This window comes from Capra hircus, chromosome 2, assembly GCF_001704415.2.
Source record: "Capra hircus breed San Clemente chromosome 2, ASM170441v1, whole genome shotgun sequence".
NCBI classification, from domain to species: domain Eukaryota; kingdom Metazoa; phylum Chordata; class Mammalia; order Artiodactyla; family Bovidae; genus Capra; species Capra hircus.
The window spans coordinates 59231460-59251576 of NC_030809.1; the positions used below are offsets into that span (position 1 = coordinate 59231460).

At 38.4% G+C, this 20117-nt stretch overlaps 1 protein-coding gene across 1 annotated transcript in view; it reads right to left on the reverse strand.

Annotated features, from left to right (window-relative positions):
* Positions 1–20117, reverse strand: part of CNTNAP5 (contactin associated protein like 5) — a 1089942-nt gene that overhangs the window by 141784 nt on the left and 928041 nt on the right. Inside the window, exons 18-20 of the mRNA XM_018061606.1 lie at positions 18336–18575; positions 15938–15940; positions 10941–11162 (exon numbers count right to left, since the gene is read on the reverse strand). Of these exons, the coding sequence (XP_017917095.1) occupies positions 10941–11162; positions 15938–15940; positions 18336–18575 (465 nt within the window). The remainder of the gene's footprint in view (positions 1–10940; positions 11163–15937; positions 15941–18335; positions 18576–20117) is intronic.

Below are 20117 nucleotides of genomic sequence, written 5' to 3' on the forward strand. Positions count from 1 at the left end.
GGCTCTTGGCATCAGATCACCAAAGTACTAGAGCTTCAGCTTCAGCATTAGTCCTTCCGATGAATATTCAGGGTTGATTTTCCTTAGGACTGACTAGTTTGATCTTGCTATACAAGGGACTCTCAAGAGTCTTCTCCAACACAACAGTTCAAAAGCATCAATTCTTTTGCACTCAGCCTTCTTTATGGTCCAATTCTCATATCTATACATGACTACTGAAAAACCATAGCTTTGACTATACAGACCATTGTTGGCAAAGTGATGTCTGTAAACCTATAAAGTCTCCTCATGGAGCCTATGGTAGTCTTTGATTATCACCCAACACTTACTAAGTACATCCCTCTTTCTCCTACTAGACTCAAAATACATAATTCCATCCAAGAATACTGAGGCCAACTAAATGCTAGGTACTCTGTTAGGTGTTAACATTATGAAAATCAATTGTATATGGAAACTAACCTCAAGAATCACCCAGAAGCCAGCTACACCATATTAGTTCTTTTTTTTTTTTTTTTTTTTTTTTTCCGTTTTCAGCATCAAGGACAGTTTGTCCAGCTCATGATAGTTATTAGGGATTGAAAGTTTGTATTCCCCTCAAATTCATATGTTGAAGCCCTAATCCTCAGTGTAGCTGTATTTGGAGATGGACCCTCTAAGGAAGTAATTATGGTTAAATGAAATTACAAAGGTTGAACAATGATCTAACAGGAAAAAAATGCCTTTATAGAGGAGACAGTGTAGAGCCCTTCCACTCCTCTCTCCTCTCTTTTACTGAGGAAAGGCCATGTGGTCCTACAGCAAGAAAGTGGTGTCTGCAACCAAACAGATGACTCCCCACCAGACATTAACCCTGCTGGCACACTAATCTCAGATGTTCAGTTTCCAGAACTGTGAGAAAATGCATTTCTGTAGATGGAGCCATCCAGTTTGCAACATTTTGTTATGGTCACCCCAGCTTCCAGTAGGTATTCAATAGATGTTTGTAGATTGAATGGTAATTTCTTATTTTTGTTCATCTTACTTCTATGTTAGTTTTTGATTACCTCTCTTCTCAAGGGCTTGGCACACAGAGTCAGTAGCTGCCATTCCCTCTATTTTGATTTCTTAGATACTGGCACAGGCTGTTCAGCCCACTCCACAGTCCGAGGGGTTGGAGGTGAGGGAGGGCATTTCCTAGGTACTTAACTGTGTCTCTCCAGCTGTGTCCTGCTGGGACTGGTCTTTCAGGATGAAGAACTGTCTTCATCCATCCTATGCATATACCTTGCTCTTTTGTTTTATTTTGTTTTCTTCCTCTCTCTTTCTTTTAGAAACATCAGACGAGTTTCCCATGGTCTCATTCAGAGAGCATTTGAGAAAGTCGTTCTTAAAGTTGTTGTTGTTTTTTATTTCTTTCTAATGTCATGTTTTTGTACATCAAAAGCTGCCATCTGTGCCTGGTGACAGCAGTTCATGTGAAGGGTGGGCACCCATGTCTCATCTTTTTCCTTCCTCAGGGGAATGTCCAATTTATCAGGTACTCTGACTCTAGCAAATGAACAATGTTTATGTCCTCTTTGTATTCAAATTGCATCCAAGTTATCTTGAAGCCTACAGTTCACATGCATGCTCACCCAAGCATGCAGATAATTCATATTATTTTGTAATCATGAGTAAGAAAATACATGGTGTTTTGTGCTTTACAGTCTATGCAGCTCATACTCTTGCATCATCTCATTTATCTTTATCATAGACTGATTGAGCTTCTATAACAAAATATTGTAGACTGAATAATCCAAAAAACATTTTTTTTTTTTTCTCACAGTCCCGGAGGTCGGCAAAACCAAGGAGCCAGTCAATTCAGTTTCTGATAAGAAGTCTATTCATGGTTCACAGACAACCACCTTCTCACTGTGATTTCACATGGCAGTGATAGAAAGATAGAGAGAGATAGGGATGGGGAGAAAGAGAAAGAGGAGAGAAAGAGGGTGAGAGAAAGGTCTGGTTTGGCACTAACACTATCAGATCAGGGTTCCCCCTTATAGCCTCATTTAACCTCATTATCTCATTATTCTAAATACAAACACAGTAGAGACATGCCTTTTATGGGGACATGATTCAGTCCAAAGTATTAATAATCCTTAAGGACTTCTGAGCACACCACAAAAACATTAAGCCCCTACAACAAAGACTACAGACCTAAGAATCATGACCAAAATTCAGTTTTGTCACAGCTACATTTCTCCTCTCAGGCCCACCCCACAGCATGGTGGACTAACTGAATAATAATACTGGAGACACCATTTGCTGCTACCTATGTCACTGTCCTTCCTCTAGAGGAAGTGACTTCTCAAGGTCACAGTCATATTACTGTGAGGCAGAGGATAGAGGTCCAGCAGGACCTGGTATCTCCAAGCAAGAAATGACTGGAAAGCTCAGAAATGTAGCAAATGAGCCAACCCAAACAAAGTCAGGGTGATATACAAAGACTTGGGAATTTTAAATTCCAAGCAGCAAAGCGTTGTTTGATACAAGCCCAGAGATAAAAGCAATCGGGGTTTAGTAAGGCCAAGAAGACATGCCTTCAGATGCATGCTTTTCTCAAGCTGTTTATCAGAATTCTTGTGACTCTGAGGAATCTCAAGCATATGCCAGTGTCAGAGACAGGGTGATGGGGGTAGATGAAACTTTGAAAGTCTCCCTTGAGAAAGTAGCCGTAGCCCTGGCTACAGCTATTGAGGATTGTACTTTGAAGACTCTCCCTCTCGGGATTCCTTTTCATCCCTATCTCCCTTGAGTCAGTCTGTTCCAAAGGTGAAGAAGTGTCTGGGTTCATCATTATTCCCTCCAAGCTGTGTTCAATCACAAATGCAGACAGTGCATCTTATGAATATATTGACATACAGTAAAAAAAGAAAAAAAAATGATAAAAAGAAATTGCCAAAGGAAAGTCAGATAGATATACCATTTGGTGCTGGAGGGCAGCTGAGGAGCCAGAGGGAAGGTGACCTGGAGTCCTGTTTGGATTTTGTGCAGAAGTCATTTCACCCAAGACTGATGGTCTAAAAATGATCACACATTTTAAATTTATTTTTTTTTAACCTGCCATCAAAGAGTCGAGAAGAACAGATGATAAAAGAGTAGAAATGGGAATTGATTGGTTAAAAAAATATTTCATAAGTACTGGGAATATTTTTTTTTGTTAAGTAATTTTCTTTATTTTTTTTAATTTTTAATTTTTATTTTTACTTTATTTTGCTTTACAATACTGTATCGGTTTTGCCATACATTGACGTGAATCAGCCATGGGTGTACATGAGTTCCCAATCCTGAACCTCCCTCCCACCTCCCACCCCATATCATCTCTCTGGATCATCCCCGTGCACCAGCCCCAAGCAGCCTGTATCCTGTATCGAACATAGTACCGGGAATAAAAAGGAGAAAATGAGGAACAATCAAAACAACTTATTTTGTTAACAAGTATAATGTCATGTAAAGAACACTGACATCTTTCAGGGACCAATTTAAGAGTCACTACCTCCACGAAGGGTTTTCTGACCCTACCTCCCAGGAAGACTTGCTCACTCTACCTGAGCCTCTATGCTAGCCATGACACATGACACATTGTTGCCTTTGTTTGCTTTTTACTTTGTCACTAGACTAGGCTGGTTAAGGGCAGGACAAGATCTTATATATCTCTGTCTCTCCTACACAGGAAATAGTGCCTGCCACAAGGAAGGTGCTCTGTGAATATTTGTTAAATGACACGTATGAAGGAGAACTTCCTGGTACTGAAGGAAGGCAGAGCCATCACTCAATAAAATGCTGTGAAAGTTAAATGTCTCTTTAGAACATTCTCATCTTCTCTAAACTCTTTTCCTCCCTCAACTGCTCCCTTTCCTCCAATTGCCATTGCCTGTGGTCCCAAACCCCAGGTTCTGGAAGCACAGTTGCTTTCTATTTCCTAAGGACTCTCTGACCCCAAAATGTCTCCCTTTCTGCCTCTGTTCTGCCATCTCAGAAATTAAAATCCTTTTCTTCCTTTAGGAAGAACCTGTTTTCATTTGAAAAGACAGCAACAGCTTAACCTGAATGTCTCTAATTGGAGAAAATTCAAGAACAATGATAAAGGACAAAGGAGAATTCTAAAGCTGCCAGATTAAACCCTGCCAGGGAGAAATTTACAAGCATGGCTTTGAATTCCATTGTTCTGTCTCCTCTGGCCTGGATGCCCTTATTAAATACATTTGCAAGCCAGGAATTTGTTCAGTATTTATACAGCTCATCTACTGGTCTCCAGGCCCTGGCTTCTTAACCCAGAGTGCCAAAATTTAAGCCATTTTGTATGATGTTGGCTGTGGGCATTTTCTTCCTCTAGGGAACAAAGAAAGACTCATTTTAAGAGTGACCCTCTCCTCATAATTTCCACTATATTCCCAAAGGTATCTTAAATCAAAGAAAGGTTAAGAAAGCTGTCCTAACAGGAAACATTTCCCTCCACCTCAGAAGATATGAATCAATCCTATTATAAAATCCTTTCCATTGCTGTACACGTGAAACTACACAACACTATAAATCAACTATACACCAACAAAAAAGTTTTTAAATTCCTGCCAGAGACTCTTTCAAATTAACTGTCTTTGCTTTCCTAATTGCTATCCCAAAGTTTACTATCTTTGCTGCCCTACTCTTCCTTCTTCTTCTTTTTTTTAATCTGTAAGAATTCTTTACTTCCATTAATATTTTTGGAGGCATATTTTACACTGAAATGTATCAAAGTTGTATTAGCAATATTTCTAATTTGCTATGATTCAGTGTTCTCCATATCTTTCACTGGCAATGAGATTAGTGACCTAATGAAGAGCCTAAGCTACTCCATCTTATAAAAGAGCTCCATTTTGCAAAGGTACCAGGCAAACAGACTTAGACTTTGGATATTGCCTAAACTTGCTCCACTGTGCACGAGCCAATCAGCCCTTAGGTTAAACCTCCTGACTTTAAGTTCAAGAATTTGTGATTTACCTTGGAAGTAATGATTTACCTTTGTGATTAACCTTGGAAGTAATGATTTACTGTGGATGTAAAAAAAACAATCAGAAATCCACACACAACCCTATTGAAGAGGGTAACCAATCAGTAGTCTTTCAGCCTGAACACCCCCTTTTTTTACCCTTTCACCTGAATATTCCCAATAAAAGCAGTGTAATCCAAAACTCGGGGCTCCTCTCCTTAGCCGCTTGAGCTTGGTAATAAAAAACTCTCTTGTTTTTGCATTGGATACCGGCTCCCTGGTGGTCATTGGGAGATTTCGCAACTTGCGCATAACACTAATACTATGAACATACTGGAAACACATTGTAGGAACCCTTGTTTTCCCAAAATAAATCTCTTTTTATTGATGTTGCTGTGGAAGAAATGAGGGTAATAATAAAATCTTGGCTAGTCGGCTTACTATTTACAAAGCTGCAGTAATAATAATTGTGTACAAATACTATATAGTATTTTCTAATATCAGCAGCACATCTCTACACAGTAATTCATCTTTCTTAATACCAGCTTTATGAAGGAGACAGGTATTGTTCTCTGTGACTAAGTGAAGTAAGTTAGACATAAAGACAGATATTATACCATATGATATAACTTATAAGTGGAACCTAAAAGAATAATACAAATGCACTTATTTACAAACTAGAAACAGACTCAGAAAACAAACTTACAGTTACAAAAGTAGAAATGGGGGGAGGAATAAATTAGGAGTTTGAGACTAATTGATGCACACTACTGTGTGTTTTATACTACTACTATTTTATACTGTATATAAAATAGATACACAACAAGGACCTACTGTACAGCACAGGGAACTATATTTGATGTCTTGTAGTAATCTATAATGGAAGGGAATCTGAAAAGAATAAATATATGACTATGCCTAACTAAATTATTTTGTTGAATACTGAAACTAGCACAACATTGTAAATCAACTATTTGTTATTATTTAGTCACTAAGTCACGTCTGACTCTTTTGCAACCCCAATATAAAATTAAAGAAAAATATTAAAGAATGCTATTAACTTAAAGAATGTGTGTGTGCTAAGTTGCTTCAGTTGTCTCTGACTCTTCACAACCCTATGGACAGTGGCCCACCAAGATCCTCTGTCCATGGGATTCTCCAGGCAAGAACACTGGAGTGGGTTACCATTTTCTTTTGCAAGAGATCTTCCCTACTCAGGGATCAAACCCAAGTATCTTAAGTCTCCTGCATTGGCAGGTGGGTTCATTACCACTAGCACTACCTGGGAAGCCCAACTTATAGAATACCAATTCTTAACTCCTTATACAAGCATTTCCAAGTCTATGAATGAAGCTCTAGTAAAAAGAAATACAAATGTAAGACTACATAGACGTGGAAAAGAGAATCACAAAACCTAAAACTTGCCAAGAAATTAAGAGGTTATTTTTCTCTGCCATCCACTGCTAGAGTTATTATAGTTTCTTTAACAAACCATGTAATTATTTTTTGAAGACCTCCAATGACAAACTCACTGTCACACAATGTATTTTGTTGTTGTTTATTTGCTAAGTCATGTCCGACTCTTTTGTGACCCCATGAACTGTAGCCTGCCAGGCTCCTCTGTACATGGGATTTTCCAGGCAAGAATACTGAAGTGGGTTGTCATTTCCTTTTTCAGAGGATCTTCCTGATCCAGGGATCTAACTTGCATCTCCTGCATTGGCAGGCAGATTCTTTACCAGGTATATTACTCTACAGTTATAATCTCTGAATTTTTAGTAAATTCATCCTTAAAGTTAGGCAAAATCTAACTTACAGCTAGATTGCTTGAGAATCTTGTCAACTAAAGTCCCTTTATCTAGACTGTCTTTGAAAAAGCTGAAGGTTGTGTTTGAGTCTCTCTTCTTTCTTGTTTTGAGACAGCACTGTATACTGTATCCTGCTTATTTTGGTCAGTCTCCCTAGGTCCTGATCCTATGCCGGGGGACTAGTAATCACCCAGAGACACAGCAATCCCACTCCTGGACACATACCTAGATTAAACCATAATTCAAAAAGACACGTGCACTCTTATATTCAGAGGAACACTATTTACAATAGCCAGGGCATGGAAGCAACCTAAATGTCCATCAAGAGATGAATGAATAAAGAAGACGTGATATGTATAAATAAAACAATATTACTCAGACATAAAAATAATGGAATTGGGTAATTTGTAGAGATGTGAATGGACCTAGAGTCTGTCATACAGAATGAAATATCAGGAAAATAAAACAAATATCATATATTAATACTACTGCTAATGCTAAGTTACTTCAGTCGTGTCTGACTCTGGGCGACCCCATAGATGGCAGCCCACCAGGCTCCCCCGTCTCTGGGATTCTCCAGGCAAGAACACTGGAGTGGGTTGCCATTTCTTTCTCCAATGCATGAAAGTGAAAAGTGAAAGGGAAGTCGCTCAGTCGTATCCGACTCTTAGCGACCCTATGGACTGCAGCCTACCAGGCTCCTTCATCCATAGGATTTTCCAGGCAAGAGTACTGGAGTGGGGTGCCATTGCCTTCTCCGTATATTAATACATGTATGTTTAATGTAGAAAAGTGATACAGATGAACCTATTTGTAGGGCAGGAATAGAGACTCAGATGTAGAGAATGAACTAGTAGACACAGGGGTGGAAGGGAGGGTGGGATGAACTGAAAGAGTAGCGTTAAGATATGACTAGGGGAAAGCTGTTGTATAGCAAAGGGGGCTCAGCTTGGTTGTCTCTGACGATTTAGAGGATTGGGATTGTGGAGAGGAGAGGGAGGTCCCATAGGAAGGGGATATATGTATGTGTGTATTCCATTCATTTTTTTGTACAACATTGTAAAGCAGCTATGCTTCAGTTAGAAAAAAAGAATGAATGAATGAGCACACATCTTAGTTGTTTCTCTGGAGGAAAAAGAGATAGCAGGAAATGTCCAGCACCCTGAATCACTGAGTCTTCCAGCGCTTCAACAAGAGTTTCCTAGAACCTTGGGGTGGGATGAGGTGGAGGTGGGGAATACTAATTCTCTGAAACTGAGTGAGGGGAGGGAGAACACTCTATTACTAACCACAGCTTGGAAATCCATTTCCTATATATTTGAGTGACCTGTAAGACTTTTACACCAGCCCTGAGATTTAAGCTTAAGCCAACAAACACGGCATATGTATCTCCTTGCTTCCAGCATTTAGCCAGGGTTTCAAGCATGTAAATGCCTTTAGGGTAGGTAGAGCTTTCAGTGAAGTGAGGCTTAAGAGTATAAGAAAATAGAGGTTAAGAAAGAATTCATGATTGCCTTCCAACCAACAAGGACCTACTATATAGCACAGGGAACTATATTCAATATTTTACAATAACCAATAAGGTAAAATAATCTGAACATAATAGATAATGTATAGCTCAGGGAATTATACTCAATATTTTATAATAACCTATAAGGGAAAAGAATCTGAAAATAATAGATATGTATATATAACTGGGCTTCCCTGATGGCTCAGAGAGTAAGAATTCACGTGAAGTGAAGGAAACCCAGGCTCAATCTCTGAGTCAGGAAGATCCCCCGAGGATGGGAATGGCCACCCACTCCAGTATTCTTACCCGGAGATTTCTATGGATAGAGGAGCCTGATGGGCTACAGTCCATGGGGTCTCAAAGAGTCGGACACGAATAAGTGACTAACAATTTAATTACCGAAAATCGTTTAATATATAACTGAATGACTATGTAGGACACCTGAAACTAACACATTTTAAACCACCTACAATCCAATTATAAAAAAGAATGTCTTCCCAATTAAGTTTATTTAAAATGTGCTGCTTTTCAAGCAATTTATTTATATATATATATATAACATATATATATATATAACATATATATATAACATGTTTAATTTATCCCTTAGGCTACAGACTATCTACTAGATTTTAGGAGGAAAGACTGAAACCCAGCTCTTCTTACTGTGATATTTTAAGCAAGTTATTGAATGTCTGTCTACATGCCTTAGGGCTTCTCTGGTGGCTCAGTGGTAAATCCTCAGACAGACGAGTCTGGTGAGCTAGTCTATGGGGTCACAAAAGTGTTGGATTTGAGTTAGTGACTAAACAACAAAGAACAACAACTATATGCATTAGATTCTACAACCCTAAGATGCTAATTATATTAATACCACTAAATCACACAGGAGTATTGGGCCTAAGTGATCTTTACATTAATTGTATTAATTAATTAATTAATTAGAATAGTGCCCAGGTGTACAGTTTGATATATGTATATATAAATAATAAGGTATACAAAGTAATAGATATGTAATCTGATATAGATATTTTTGATATGCATTATCTGTATCCATAAGCAAGTGCCCATAGAACCATAGCCAAAAGATGCTTTGGAGGAAATCTTTCATCTCTGTAATCATCTGACTATAATTCAGTCACATCAGAGGAGAATGATCTAGTTTAGAGGAAAGATTACTGATTATCCAGAGACCCAGCATCTGGTCCCAGCTGTCATGAGTTAGCTGGCTGGCCTAACTCATGGTTAATCAGTTAATCCATGCCTCTGTGTCCTCAGCCAGCCTTATTGACCTTACAAAGACATTATAGTGGCAAGATTTAAAAACTGACATGTTGCTATAATGATCCTAATCATATAAAATCTGCTAATAAATAAGAGGTCTAATAACATATAATGTTTTCCTTTTCTCTTGTAGAGTCTCTTACTCTTAATTTGGTTGACCATTACTCTTACTCTTGGTTGACCATTCATTATCCCTATTTCTCTCTTTTTTCTTCCCTTCCATGTTGCTTTTAGAATGAATGAGTCCTTTAGAGTTAGCCATTGTTGCTATTGTAAATCAGGCCCGATTCAACCCATGGTCTGAATATTATTCTTAGTTTTCTGTGTCATAAAAAACTGGAAAGCAAGATGATACATAGAAGAATAAATCCAAGGAAAATAGAGGAAGAGAAATTTCTAGAGTTTCCATCTAAGGTCTAGAGAGGGCGCAGAGTGTATCCCTGGCTTCTTGTATGCCACCCTCCCAACCCCCATAGTCCATCCCTGTGGTGGATGGTCCAAAAGCCCAAACTCATCTCACTATATAGCAGGTTACAAGAGAAGAAAGACATTCTCGACCATGAGAAAGAATTCCTTGAGAACACAATATGTGGCTCTCCACCTCTGTCCTCTTGGACTGTTCTAATCATGCTCTAGGATTTTGATCTCAAAGTGTCCTTGGCCATGACTGCATAAAAGATTCTCATCACTGCAGGGTGGAATTAAGTCATATGAAGAGGAAACCTGATTTCTGTTAACAGACATTAAAATATTCAGTATTGATGTCCATCAACATTCCTTGTATGAATTGGATTCTCATCCCTTTATTATTCTAATCTTTGCATATTTCATTTTGCCCGCATTCTTTCCAACACCTGATTCCCGGCACCCAGCCCATACTCCACAAGGTTATGACTCACTTATATTGCTTCTCTTTAAGACCAAGGCAATCACCTTGTATTAAAACAGCCTGCATTTATGCCAATTGTTTTAACAGCCCTCAGTAAAGGATCCTGCAGCATAGATGACAGGATATATGTCATGCGTGTCCTTCTGAAATTCAGATATGCTGATGATCTCCTTTGTTCTTAATTGATTCCAGCACAGAATAAATACTAAAGAATGACTGCTACATATTTAAAGTAAATTAAAACCAATGCCTTTGCAACTTCAGCAGAGAATTGACACAGGTCCTGAGTACCAATGCAACTCATTAGGTAAAACACAACCAAAGGTTGGTCTGGAGATCTGGAAATAAGCTGCCCAGTGGGACCAAATTAAAACTGAAACTATGCAGAGTTCTGGAGGGCATGCACTGGCCCTCCAGTCCAGAATGACACTCCACAGGCTTCATGTAATCGGAACTCACCATTCTTGCAGAGCAGGACAGCCAGGAAGTCCTGAGAAGAAGAATTGATATATAGCAAGAGGCTGGGTGCCTGGGCTGTCACAAAGCTCAGTGCAATGTTTTCTTTGGATAGGGCTGCATCCGCGTAAATCGCTGAAGAAGAGAGGCTCACATTCTTGGTCACTGGGTAGGGTTCTTGAAACATGTAAGTGACTGAAGTGCCAGCCTCAAAAACGCAGAAACCTCTGCAAAATATCAGAGAGGAAAGCACACACTGAAACATTCAGGAGAGTCATCATTGCTTGTTTACTCCTTCTTTCCTACACTTTGGTCACTGTGTGACGATTACATGAATTATAGAATACGTTTCCCACGATAATTTTAAAGCAGCAGAAATCATCATTCCTATTTACAAAGCAGAAACATGAGGCTTGCCAGGGTTAATCACCTTGAACAAGGTTGCATGGCTAGAAGAGAAAGCTCAGATGTTCATTGTGAAATGTAGGCCTGGTTTCACATATATTTGCAGAATAACTACCATGTGCCAGGTTGATTTCTTTAGAAACAAAGATGAGATGTCCCTACCTCCTGCACAGTAGAAATAAACTGCATTGGATTCTCTTTCCTTCAAAACTGAAATCCTTACAATTTGTATGTTTTTCTCATGGGTTGGGAGGATGTTGATTGGGCGCAAAACTACTGAGAGTGGGATACTGGGAGAGAAAGTAATTCTCTATGGTATTGCAAAAAGTGTGAGGACCAACAGAAATGGAAGAGAGGAAATCCATGGAAACAGTAGGAAAGGCACAGGTATCCAACTCCTAGATCAATTATTTTATTTTACTTATTTAAATGAAGGATAGTTGATTTACAATATTGTGTTAGTTTCAGGTGTACAGCACAGTGACTCAGTTATACATATATGTGTATCTATTCTTTTCAAATTCTTTCCCCTTATAGGTTTTTACAAAATATTGAGTATAGTTCCCTGATATACAATAGGTCCTTGTTGGTTAAAGAAAAACATGTGAATCTATATTAACATGATTAATTTCTCTTTTTCCTGAATGATAGGTTGACTATCCCCATGAAATTCTCTGATTGAATCAGTGGCACCTAGAACATAAATAATCTGGCTTTTGTATTCTAATTCCACTGCAGATTTGTTCTACTTTTGTGAAAATTCTGTAACAGTCTGTAATGGTGTCAAAAGAAAATTTAAGTGGCATATTTATGCATATTGCTTAGCAGGTTGGGAATACCGGTTCCTTCTTCGCTAAAAGTTCAAGAGAGAGTGTTTTGTATGTCTCATGCAGATTAGAATAGCATCAGTACTCCTCATTACAGAGATATACACAGAAACTGGTAACTGGGAGGATTCTAGCTGATCATCAGCTTGATTTAAGCATGTTTCTTCTTTTTTTTCAAGCTCTTTTCATAAGTGAATCTTTTCAGGGACATGTGGCCGGCATTTTGAGCTACTATCTTCTAGTTAAAATAGTAATGGCCTTTATGGGATGTTTGTGTGTGTGTTTGAATATAAGTGTAATTCAGATCATTCTGTATATTAAATACTAAGAATATTAAATGGGCATTCATATTACATTTTTCTTTATACTTGGGACAGTAAATTAAAATGAAAAACACTTTTTAAACTAGAGTTGTCCTATCAAATTTCTCTTTCCTCCTTCCCTAGCCTCAGTTATAACTATTTTTATTACTTAGACACTGTGAATTTCCATTTAAATTCAGCGAAACACATGAATTTGATTTATTCCCTGTTTCTTTTCTTTTATAATCTAAGAGTTTGAGTTCTCTGATCATATTTAAGCCCTCTGATTAACCTGAACATCTGAAACCACTGGGCTAAATGTCAGAAAAATCTTCACTTGAAGGCGCTTATTGTTAATAACCATCATAAAACTCTAGGATCACAATAACCAACATTGGCAACATCCTTTCATCACCTACATCATGGAAAGAACTGTGCTGATTAGATTTGGAGAAGACAGAACACATGTGAAAAGAAATAAGACTGATGGAATGTGGCCTTGGATATGATGTGTGAATGACAAAGACAGTGAATCCCAGAGGTGGAGCCTTCTGTGATCAGGAGTAGCCTGAGAAGAACTGAAAGAAGAGCTTGGTAATGACTAGGTCTGAAAGTGTGCAAGGAATTCAGAGGAGGTGCTAGGAGACAAGGTGATGCTGGAAAGAACTTGTGCCCCTGGTAGCCTCGGAGCAGATTAACCTGGGCCTGGACCCTGGTGCTATGACCTTCTCCTGCTCTCCTAAGTGATTCTCTCAACCTCAGGCTAACATAAACAGGAATGAATTCAATCTCATGGTGAGGAGAAGGGTTGGAAGAAAGGATGCAAAGGAACAGCACATAGTAGGAATTCAATAAACAACTGGTCTTAATAATAGAAATAGATTTAGAATTAGAGTAAGTATAAAGATTAGGCCTTAATGAATAGGCTAGCAGTTCTATAGAATCAGTCAGGCTGCACTTGATTTAGAAAAACTTCAAAAAAACTGAAAATAAATGAAAGAAATGATAATTTGAATGCTGAGTGGATATTTCACAGTATTCAAAAATCATTAAAATTTTCTTATTAATACCAGTCTGTGGATACATGTTTTTATGAGTTCTTATCTTTTAATAATTCATATTATAATATTTACAGAAGAACTTATGTGATACCTGGAATTTGCTTCACTATAATAAAAGAGGAGGAGGGATGATAGCTTATAGATGAAATAAAAATGATCATGAGTTAATAACAGTTGAAGCTAAGTAAGGGATGCCTGGAAGTTCTGGAACCTTTCTCTTTACTGCAGTACATAATTTAATTTTTCTGCAATAAAAAGTAAAAAAAAAAAAATACAAGTTGGCAGGAAGGTATATATCATATCATTTTTTCAGTAAGTTTTTGACAATTGCTTAATTACTAAATATATGTATACTGTTTTGCATTGAAATTCCATTAATAAGGGAATAATCAATATATATGCTTATCATAGCATTGTGAAAGTGAAGTTGCTCAGTCGTGTCTGACCCTTTGCGACCCCATGGACTGTAGCCTACCAGGCTCCTCCATCAATGGGATTTTCCAGGCAAGAGTACTGGAGTAGGTTGCCATTTCATTCTCCAGGGGATTTTCCTGACCCAGGGATTGAACCCAGGTCTCCCACATTGTAGGCAGACACTTTACTATCTGAGCCACCAGGGAAGTTCTATAGCATTTTTTGTGTACAAAATTTGGGCTAATCTAAAATAATGATGATACATTATTTGGGATGATTATTCCCAAATAATGATACGGGCAATTTACTAACACTTTATATGCCAGGTATGATCTCAATTGCTTTGTGAAGTGTTTGTTAAATTTCCATGGCAGAAATTCACAAAGAATCTCTAAATTTTTCACATATTACATGTGACAAAACCATGGAATCATGAGGTTGAATTACACAACCAGCATCACACAGTGTAGACTGTAGATGAGCCAGAATTCTGAACACATGTAGGTCTGGTACCAGAGTCCTATGGTCGCTTCAGTAAAATGCCCCAGTGATAGAATGGGTTAAATACACAAAAGCCATTCCACCAGATAGAATATACTGCAATCATTAAAAATGAATTATATAGGAATGCTGATTAAAAACATTAGATAGTATATTTGGAATTCTATTTGAAAATATACTCAGAAATCTAGAAAAAAAAAAAAAAAACAATCTTATCATTCAAAAACAACTACCAAAAAGAAAATCCAATTTTCTTGTATTTCTTTCCTTTGCATTTAGTGGTAGCTGAGAAATTCTATCTATTCCATTTTATTAACATATTATGGAGTGCTAATAGTTGTGTAACTTTGTAAACATATTAAAAAAAACTGAATTGCACATTTTAGAAGCATATATTTTGGTTATGTAAATTACATCTCAATAATAAAAAAAGAGAGAAGCACACAAACAAAACAATAAAAAACCTTACATATTTGAATCCTATTTTTTATTGTTTTGTGTGTTTCTCTCTCTCTCTTTTTTTTTTAATTCAGGAAGCAACAGTTAGAACTGGACATGGAACAACAGACTGGATCCAAATAAGAAAAGGAGTACGTCAAGGCTGTATATTGTCACCCTGCTTATTTAACTTCTATGCAGACTACATAATGAGAAACGCTGGGCTGGAAGAAGCACAAGCTGGAATCAAGACTGCCGGGAGAAATATCAATAACCTCAGATATGCAGATGACAACACCCTTATCGCAGAAAGTGAAGAGGAACTAAAAAGCCTTTTGATGAAAGTGAAAGTGGAGAGTGAAAAAGTTGGTTTAAAGCTCAACATTCAGAAAACAAAGATCATGGCATCTAGTCCCATCACTTCATGGGAAATAGATGGGGAAACATTGGAAACAGTGTCAGACTTTATTTTAGGGAGCTCCAAAATCACTGCAGATGGTGACTGCAGCCATGAAATTTAAAGGTGCTTACTCCTTGGAAGAAAAGTTATGACCAACCTAGATAGCATATTGAAAAGCAGAGAGATTACTTGGCCAACAAAGGTCCATCTAGTCAAGGCTATGGTTTTTCCAGTGGTCATGTATGGATATGAGAGTTGGACTGTGAAGAAAGCTGAGCACCGAAGAATTGATGCTTTTGAAGTGTGGTGTTGGAGAAGACTCTTGAGAGTCCCTTATCCTGCAAGGAGATCCAACCAGTCCATTCTGAAAGAAGATCAGCCCTGGTGTCTTTTGGAAAGCTGAAACTCCAGTATTTTGGCCACCTCATGAGAAGAGTTGACTCATTGGAAAAGACTCTGATGCTGGAAGGGATTGTGGGCAGGAGGAGAAGGGGATGACAGAGGATGAGATGGCTGGATGGCATCACCGACTCAATGGATGTGAGTCTGAGTGAACTCCAGGAGTTGGTGATGGACAGGGAGGCCTGGCATGCTGCAATTCATGGGGTCACAAAGAGTCAGACATGACTGAGTGACTGAACTGACTGACCACATTCTTGTGGTAATAGGATGAAATTAGGGTTAAAAAGTGTAAGTCACTAAACCAATATGACTGTCAGAGTTCTCATATGTTAAATGTATTATTACTTCTTCCTTCATACCTTGGGCATATGGAATAAAAGCTGCAGTCCATAAGTCATAGCTAATTTGTGATTATTACTTGTTTATATCCAGATCAGAAACATAAAATTGGTCAATAGATGGTGGTTCTAGGCCAGTCACTTGTCATGGACAAATGTTCTTAATTCCACCCTAGATATTTCCAAGATTTGCATCCCCTAAAATATATATGGAAGGTTAGCATAGAAGCCTCTTCCAGTAGAGAACAGCCTTGTCTAGGACAATCTTGGAGCTAAGGGTTCCCATTTCACTCCAAAGCCACATTTCCCAGAGTCAACTGACATGGCTCAAAGATGTGGATAGAAGGTTCATCTTACATACTTTGCAACTGCAGAATATAAAGGGAATTGTTTCCTTAGATTTATGAGATAGGGAGAAAGTTCACAAACAGTGAAATATGATGCAAGCTGAAAAGGCTAAGTACATATTTGTCCATTTTTCTTATAGATCACACTAAAACGTGGGGAGAGAGCACAGCAGATATTTCAACAAATACAGTCAAAAGATGCAGTGGCATGGACAGAAGATAATGAATAGGAGTTGTTTCAGAGAAAGGAACCAATGGGAAATTAGGCTAAACTTAGAGTGAGATGATCTATGAGATGTTTGAAAAATGTCTCTGGAGAAATGCATAGAGTTCTCTCATTTTTCTTTACATTTTATTTTTTTCCCAAACTAACACTTGGTTATAGATCTTGTAAAATAATGCTAGCAGATTTTAGTGAGTTGGGCTTGCTAATGCTTTTTCTGCATTTGCTTCTTCTAGCATGTAGAGCCAGTCTAAGGGTGGCATTCCAAATTTCAGGGGAAATTATTCCACAGACTTCCACCAATGTTAAAACCCGGGAGCTCACATGAACAGCCCAACAACACAGGACCTGCTTTAGCTCAGCCTTCCATGCATGCCTGACACTTTGCTGGCCCTAAAATTTGTACCGGTAATTTTCTCCCAAGGAGTACAATGCTTTCCAGTAACAACAAGCAAATGATTCAAACTAACTGGGGAGGAGGCCAGCATCAATGAATGAGGAGTTTAAATTACAGTCTTTTAAAAAGAACATTCAGTAGGTTTTTTTCCCCTATTATTTTTAAATTCTAGGAGTAAGTTGAATGAAATAAAACATTGTTTGTTACTGGTGTTTGAAAGATGTGTTTTCATGAACTGATGAGAATTATTTGTAATTCCTATCATTGTTTGTATGTAAATGGTGTTTCACAGTGATTAAAATATTTTATTTTAATAGTTTAAATGCTGCTCTTGAACTAATGCTTACACTTTTTGTTCAACAATCTTTATTTTCCATCAATAGAATAAACTTTAGGAGAGTCTGCAAAGATTGATAGTAGACCAAATCATTGTCCTTCTAGTTGAAAAACACTAGGTATTGATACTGAATCGTGAATTTTTATAGTTTGTAGTCAGTTTTAACTTATCTAGAGAATTTACACCATAAGCATCATTCCTTGTTCAAGTGTGTGTATCCAACATGATTAGCTTTTGCCAATGAAATTAATTTATAGGATTTGGAAAGTGTGGAAAGGTACTAGGGCAGGGGTTTTGATGCCTGTGCTCCATTCTCAGCCCCCTAGGAACTAAATGTGAATCTTTGGGCAAGGCTTTTAAAGCCTCAGACCCCACTCATGTCACCTGCAGAATTGAGAGATTTTATTTTTTTTAAATACATGATATGGATTTTATTAACTTACCTATACACTCCCTATTGTAAAAATGATTCAGGATGGCTTCAAGGTCTCTAAAGATTTTCCAGGGCTAGATTCTATGATTATTTGATCACATTTGTGGATGAAGAAATTGGAATTAGGAAAGTTAGTACAACAGAAATGACAGGCCGCCTCTCCCAGGGCTCAGCTGGCTCTAGACCACATCAAGTGTGTTTTCCTGTTACTCTCTATCCTATTCAACTGTACTGCCAGTATCCACACACATGCTGCTGCTGCTGCTAAGTCTCCTCAGTCGTGTCTTACTCTCTGCAACCCCATGGACTGTAGCCCACCAGGCTCCTCTGTCCACGGGATTCTCTAGGCAAGAATAATGGAGTGGGTAGCCATTTCCTTCTCCACCACACACATGAAGGATGTGTATATGTAATTATGTTGAGAAGCAATCCAAAGAGTCTGCAGAGAGAGAAATTGAGGGAGAATAAATGAATGTTTGAGGACTCTCTAAGGGCATGAGTTTCCTGTGACATGTCTACAATCTGTAGGCACTAAAACACAACCTGTGGGGAAAACATAGATTTCTATTGTACCTTTTTTGCAAAAGGGTCCTTCATATGGTGAACTGGTGCAATCGCAGAAGTATCCACTGTGCTTCTCCACACACTTGCCCCCATTGTGGCAGATGCTGCCATAACTGCTGCAATGGCCTGGGCATCCTGGCCGAACTCCAGACGTGACTTTTGCCCTCTCCTCCAGGTCCAGTTTCTGCCCATTCAAGTGTAAGGAGCGTATGCATCCTAGGAAGCCTTTCTGTCTTGATGATGTTCCCCCTGAGCAGTGAAAAATAAAAGGAGAAAAAATATAAGGTACTGTTCTCACATTTTTGAGGTTTAATATCCCCAAACTGATAATAGTTAATTAGTAATCTGTTGGCATGATGTGTTGGACTTTTCTATTAAAGTTTCCAGTGAGAATTAGAAATTCAAAGAGCCTGGGGAAAAGGGCATGTGTTTCTAGGCTGGAAAAAGTACTCTCCCACTCGAAAAATAAATACATAAATAAAATAAAATAAACTATGGTCCATGTGGAATCCTCCACTTGACATGTTTAACATAGAAACTTCAGATGCCTGGGCTCCTTGCAAATGAAATAAAATGTATTCTTCCTCTAAAGTGATGTGAAAGTTGCTCACTTGTGTCTGGCTCTTTGTGACCCCATGGACTACAGTCCATGGACTTCTCCAAGCCAAAATACTGGAGTGGGAAGCCTTTCCCTTCTCCAGGAGATCCTCCCAACCCAGGGATTGAACCCAGGTCTCACCATTGCAGGAAGATTCTTTACCAACTGAGCTAACAGAGACGCCCCAATCTTTGTCTATAGCAGACATTTATCTGAAGGTGAATGCTCAGAGTGGGACTGTCCCTCCGACAATGTTAGAAGCAAGCTGTTTGCTACACTGAGTTAGAAAAAGGCAACAAGCTTTGTAAAGCTTGGGCTTCCCTGGTGGCTCAAAGGGTAAAGAATCTGCCTGAAATGCAGGAGGCCTGGGTTTGGTCTCTGGGGGAGGAAGATCCCCTGGAGGAGGGCATGGCTACCACTCCAGTATTCTTGCTTGGAGCATTCCATTGATAGAAGAGCCTGGTGGGCAACAGTCCATGGAGTCACAGAGTCAGACACAACTGGGCAACTTTCACTTTGTAAAGCTTATGCAGCATTGTGTCAAGTACTATAAAGAGATGGATGTTAGGACCAGACAGACATGGCGTCAAACTCCATGCCAATAGCCATTAGACCTAATGACAATAATGACCACATAATGACTGAATACCTTAAGCCTCAGCTTCTTGATCTCTAAAATAAGAATCAGTCTATTTCATGTGTTTATTTACAAGGCTTAGTTTAGATTATGGAATATGCTACATCCTTAATCATTGTTCTTTTCTCTTGAGCCTCACAATGATTAGAACTAGTAGACTGTGTCTGTGTGCATGCACGTATATGTATATATATCTCCCAGTGATTACCCCCAAATCATTATTTTGAAAATAAATTTCTTCTTCTGGAATGCAGAAAAGAATTGCAACCCAACTTTCACCTGAGGGTACATCTTGAAGGCTTCAGAAAGAGTTGCAACGCTTGTTGCAAATTAATCAGGAACAGAGGAGATTCAAAGTGACAGAATGTTTTGTCACTGTTGGAAACATAGAATTCTACCAACCTAAACCAGAGGATATTAGAAAAATGTGTGCAGAGAGAATAAGCCAAGAATTAAGCCAAATTCCATCAGTAGTTATTGATTTGGTGTTGGGAATTCTGGGAGAGTTCAGAGAGAATACAGAGTCAGCCTGTCCTTACAAAACACAAATTCTATT